At 36.5% G+C, this 5788-nt stretch overlaps 1 protein-coding gene across 1 annotated transcript in view; it reads left to right on the plus strand.

The window, feature by feature from the left end:
• vipr1b (vasoactive intestinal peptide receptor 1b) overlaps positions 1-3556 on the plus strand; it is a 47902-nt gene extending 44346 nt beyond the window's left edge. The window contains exon 13 of the mRNA XM_035682445.1: positions 1053-3556. Within this exon, the coding sequence (XP_035538338.1) occupies positions 1053-1244 (192 nt within the window). The 3' untranslated portion in view covers positions 1245-3556. The remainder of the gene's footprint in view (positions 1-1052) is intronic.
• The last annotated feature ends 2232 nt before the right edge of the window (positions 3557-5788 follow it).

Here is a 5788-nt window from a genome sequence, read left to right on the forward strand (position 1 = left end):
CTGTTAAGTCTGTAGGAGAAACTATGAATATTATGTCATTTCCGTCAATAGATCCTCCTTAAGGTTACACACTGGATCTTTAAGTCTTGACAGAAAGTCTTTGGTGCTTAGAGATTTTTGTAATCGAGGGGCCTCTGCCCTGAGCAGCAGGAAGATAAATCCCCCCATTGAGTCCAGACACTGGTGGTGGTGGATGATGACTCTGCTGGGGCTGATGAAATGATGATGATGATGAATCTGCAAAGACTGGGTGGTGATGGGGAGGGGGGCGCATAACAGCATCATGAACTTACTGAAGGCAGAAAGAGATGTGGGTACAGTGGAAGACAAAAAAGGGAGTTAGAATTGGGCATTTTAGATGAATGTTAAGTAAGTACTTTTGTAAATACTGGGTGCCTACGAGGTAAACTGTAAATTATTTATGGTATAATGTTTTTCACATAATGCCAATATGCTCCCATAGTCTTGTTTTCTTTCACTGTACCAAGGCAAATTCCTCGTATGTGAAAACTTACTTGGAACCTGAAACCTGAATTTGAACATTCTTGTTTCATTTGACATGAATTTAAGTTACAAATGTATATTTCTGAATACAGAGTGGCTTAATAATATATTTTGCATAATATTTTTTCATTTGTTTTGTGAAGCGATTGAAATATCCTAGAAGAGTCTTTGAACCTGTTCAAGAACTCTTCTGAATGTAGGATGTTCTGTTTCTCTATATATTGTATAGCTATATAGCTCCAGCCATTTAAAGTTGTTTTGTAATATATATTTAATTCTGTTCACATCTTGTGGTTTTTGCATGTTCTCATGCTGCTCACATGATGATATGTATTATAACTAATGGCTTATAGTTGTTGCTAAGGTAAGGCATGGGAGAATAAAGCTCACATTGATAGTATAGCTATTATATAAGTGAACCAGGTCTCTGTTAAACTCTATGTGTTGTTATTGTAGACACATCCTGATTTAGTACTATATTTGGTGGGCTACACATTTAGGGGAAATTGCCGGCTGTATTAAAGAGTTATTGTTTTAATCTATTGTAGGTCCAAGGAGAGATCAAGAGGAAGTGGCGGAGGTGGCACCTGCAGAGATACATGGGCTCGGACACCAAATACCAACATCCATCTATTGGCAGCAGCAACAACTTCAGCACTCAGATCACCATGTTGACACGATGCAGCCCAAAAACAAGCCGGGGTTCATCCTCCTGTCACGACGACCTGTCTAGCATATGACTCACATGAACAGTGATACAGACATACATGCTGTACAAAACTCCCATGTTAAACAGTGTATGTAAGCTCTATGGATGAAAGACACACTCTCCCTCATTAACACATGCGCTCTTGGAGGATGTGTTGCTTGAGTGTGACATGGACAAAGGGAAGTGATGAAACAACATAGTGTTACCGTAATCAGCTACTAAGCGGCTTTTAATCACCACGCTTCTTTAAAAAAAAAGAAAAGTAGGTTTAAGTCACAAAGATACAAGCGCATCACTTCACAAGCACAGCTTTTGCACATTTGAATAAGAGACGTTCACTTTCTGTCTTTGTATTTCATGATTCAGTGCACAGGTGAATTTGTGAGTCATACCATTATGGATCATTTGGTCAATCGTTATTAAGTTCTCTGTGTGCTCAGATGCCGGGCAATGCGAAATGTCACATATTAATGGGGTTAGGTGAGGGATCCAAATGTGAACTGCACCAGCAGACCCACAATCTGATGTAATTATGCGCTGATTAAAAATCACTTAGTGGATTCCTGCAGCTCCAAATGAACAAGGCTGGTGCAAAGACACAGATGTTTGAAGAAAATGAGCTGGTATTTTTTTTTTTTTCTAACAAGAAATCCCATTATTTACATTGTTACAGCGTGTGCAGCATCATTAAAGGCAAGAAAAGTACCAGAAATACATTAAGGGAGGTGTGTTTGAGAGCTGAATGTTAGCAGTGATGGAAAATGTGTTTTAAAGCATATTTTAGGCAACAGAAAAGAATGTAAAAGAACAAAACAGTGTGCAACATCTTGTTTTCCTCGCTGTGTAGGAGGACAGAAAAAGAAAAACTGGCTGATAACCAGGAGCAAACTTTATTTCCATAAATGCCAAACGGATTCAGACCGGGTGACCAGTGTGATGCTGATTCACAATGACGGGTTTGGAGTACAAATGCCCTTCTCTGCACTATCACTCTCATGAGAGACTGATTGCTCTTTGCCTTCCCTTTTATCAGTACGTCCTTCCCGTCTTGTTTTTTTTATTCTGAGCCTGCGATATGGTTGATGTTTTTTTTACTATTTGAGGCACTCTGTAGTAAAAGCAAAAAGTTTTTGCTCCGATCACTGACGAGTGCCTGGTTTCAGTGTTTTGAGGTGACACTTTCAATCAAATCTTCGCTGGCTGTTGGTCTGCACAGCGACTCTGGAGAGGAAATGCCTTCAGTCCTTGAATGTTTACATTTACTTAGAAGGAGTCATTTAACATTTTACAGCCAAGTATACAGTGTAAAGAACAGTAATTGTTTTGGATTGTTGTGCCATACTGATTGTATCGTGGCTACAATATCAGTAATGTATCACTGTAATTGTTGTTTGTTCGTGTTATTGCAACATGTGGGATTTTAAGCCTCGCCAGGAACATAAAATACTGTTGTACAAGCTTGTTTATGTAGCAGTCTGTGGCTCAGTGTTAAACATAACAGCTAAATAAGAGGCACTTACATTTGAATTTAAAACAGATGTGTACAGAGAAGCTTTCGTTGCGATGCTTTGGTGGACTGATTGTAACTTGAACACCTAAATCCTCCATCTTGAAAAAACGTTTCCTGAATTTTGCATCGACTTGTCAAGTCTAAACTTCTCCACTGGAGGAGTTTCAACCTGACAAGTCAGTAGAGACTGTTTGAGCCAGTATGTAAAGCAAAGCAAAATGACAAGGATGACTGGCCCTGTCACAACGATGCTATCATTGTGCTTTTCAGCTCACAAGGTTAGACTTAAAAGTCACTTTCATGTTCATGCAAGAGAGAGCATCCAGAAGGTCTAGCCTTACCTGGAGAAAATACCATAATCTCAACCCACCGCTGATTTAAAGGGTCAGATCAAACATAGAGCCCCATGTCAAATGATAGAACAATACTGCTAATGTTGATCTAGAAATAATCAAATATGGGATGTTTTGTTGGTGACATAAGCTTAAAGTAATGGTTGCCTTCTACGTTTTGGGAATCACACTTATTTGCTATTGTTAGAAGAGACTGAAGACTGAGAAGATAAACACCACTCTCATATCTGTCTGTTCTAGCAGCTGGTTAGCTTAGCATAAAGACTGGAAGCAGGGGGAAACAGCTAGCCCAGCTATCAGCACATGAAAAGCTCACTAATGAACACGTTATATATCTCTTTCTTGTGAAGTCTTGTCATCCCCATGAGCAGTGTTGGGCTAGGTACTCAAAAATTATAATATATTACTCATTCCTCATTACTCTTTTAAAAAGTAATATCATTACTTTACTTATTACGATATCACGATTACAAAAATGAATACAAGGATGTATTTGATTGTTGGTTTTTTAAATCAGTAGATGGGGACAACAAAAGTAATATTCTAACTAATATTTTTTGGGAGGAGTAACTAATATTATTACTGAAATGTATTAATAATTAGTTACACTACTAGTTACTGGGAAAAGTAACATTATTACTAGTGATGAATTACTGCTCAACACTGACCATGACGTGACAAGAGTGACTTCAAGAGGCTAACTACACTCATGATGGACAAAATAGTCCAGCATATCCTTGCTGTCATTTTCATACTTTGAAATATAACATGTTGCTTTGGGGGTGCTGGAAGACTTTTTTTTTTTACCTTTGGACAGCTGTCTCCCCCATAGTGTACAGATGTGAGAGTGGTATCAGTCTCCTCATTTAATTCACGGCAAGAAAGCAAATATTTCCCAAAATGTCAAACTAGTCCCTTAAAGATTCATTATCACACATTGTTTGGTGACTGTCTTCTGTTGTTATATAGTTTAATGTAATTGTCTGAATTTGCCATTGTACCTCTCAAAATAGTGAATGTAAATAGATTTGTACATACTGAAGAAACAATTCAAATACAGAGTTTTCAAATCCAGTCACATCCACGTCCAGTGTTGTTAGATATTAGTGTTTTGGTAACCGGGCATGGTTGTTTTGTATCAGTGAGATATATTAAAACTCGATATTGACTCAACAATGACTCACTTATAGTAAGTATTCAGTGTTAAAGTATGTGTAATATAGATTTGTTTATTTGCAAACTGGATATTGTGCTGTGTATATTTAAGATTTGAGAGTTTTCTGTTTTATTGTTATCAACATATGTGTAACACCGGTGCAATGCATACCATTGTGAAGCTACAAATGTACTGCAAGTATTTATTAGCTTACATTCACATTTGTGTACACAAAAGGCCATTCATTAGTTTTACAATAATAGGTTTTTGTATATTAGTATTATTATTATTATTGTTATTAATAATTGTGTTGTACCTTGTATATAAAAAGGGAGGAAATTTAACTTGCCATAACATTTTGACATTGTTCCACTCAAACTGTATTTAAATAAATTATTTAGAAATATACAACATGGGTGAAGTTTGAGTTTTCTATGGAGATTACGTTAAACTTATTTGCTTCAGTGTTTTTTTAAAAAGTTTATACCGTCTGTCAAGATGAAATAATTTCATCATTAGTATGACTTTATGCACCATGAACCATGTCCTCGCTGGCTGCTACATGTAACATTTTGCCTAATTGATTAAATTAGTTTATAAAGTGTTCACTGCAACTTGACATGGGCATGGCCCAGAGTTGATTCATTTTTATTTCACTCCCAGAGATGCTCACTTAAGCTTCAGACTCAAGGTATTCATGTAAATACCTTAATCCCTGTCAGTGCACAAATAACATTCAACAAGTTGCATGCAGGTATTCTTCGATTTAAATATTCACATTTCACAGTCGATGCCTCCTCAACCAGCGTACTGTTCATGTTCTGACTTGATTGGATGTCTGTGTTCAATGTGCAAGCAGACAGCTTGATAATCCATCTGATACGAATATGTAATATCGTCAGAAAGCAGCAGGTTCTTAAGGAAACAATGTGTTTGTAATAGACAGCTCAAAGTGTTCGAAACACTGCCTCAGGCTCACGGAAAGAAATTATTCCAGTAAATGACTGTACCTTTTTATTTCATCGTGTGCTGTTACAGGTCACAGTGCCCTTAAAAGAAAGAATATAGTGTTTGAAAAGACAAAAATACTTTTTAAAAAGACTTTCAACTTAATAAAGCCATTATAACCACTTTTAATCATTTGCATAAATTCAGTCAGGAATAAATTACACAAAAGCACATTTATTCTTAAGTGTCTTACTTGTACTTTGAGTGTTTCTGTACTTTAACTTTACTACACCTTAGAGGGGCATATGGACTACAATATTTTACTACTACAGTCAGTTATATGAGGGAATACTTAATAAACACATTAATAAAATGATGATTCACATAACTGTAACAAACTAGTTTGACTTTTGCAGCTTTAAGAACATTTAAACACCAGTGACAGATTATTGCCACAATTTAAAGGCACAATTTGAAATGTTTAATTAAAACACAGGATCGGACTCATCCATCACTCCTAAATTAATTGTTTTTAACTGGTTTTGAGGACAAACACTAGACTAAAGTTATTAACATTTTCTAACATAGTCAGTGGTTTGGTTTTTAGC

Source organism: Morone saxatilis, unplaced genomic scaffold, assembly GCF_004916995.1.
Source record: "Morone saxatilis isolate NCDOM2014 unplaced genomic scaffold, NCSU_SB_2.0 Contig0, whole genome shotgun sequence".
NCBI classification, from domain to species: domain Eukaryota; kingdom Metazoa; phylum Chordata; class Actinopteri; family Moronidae; genus Morone; species Morone saxatilis.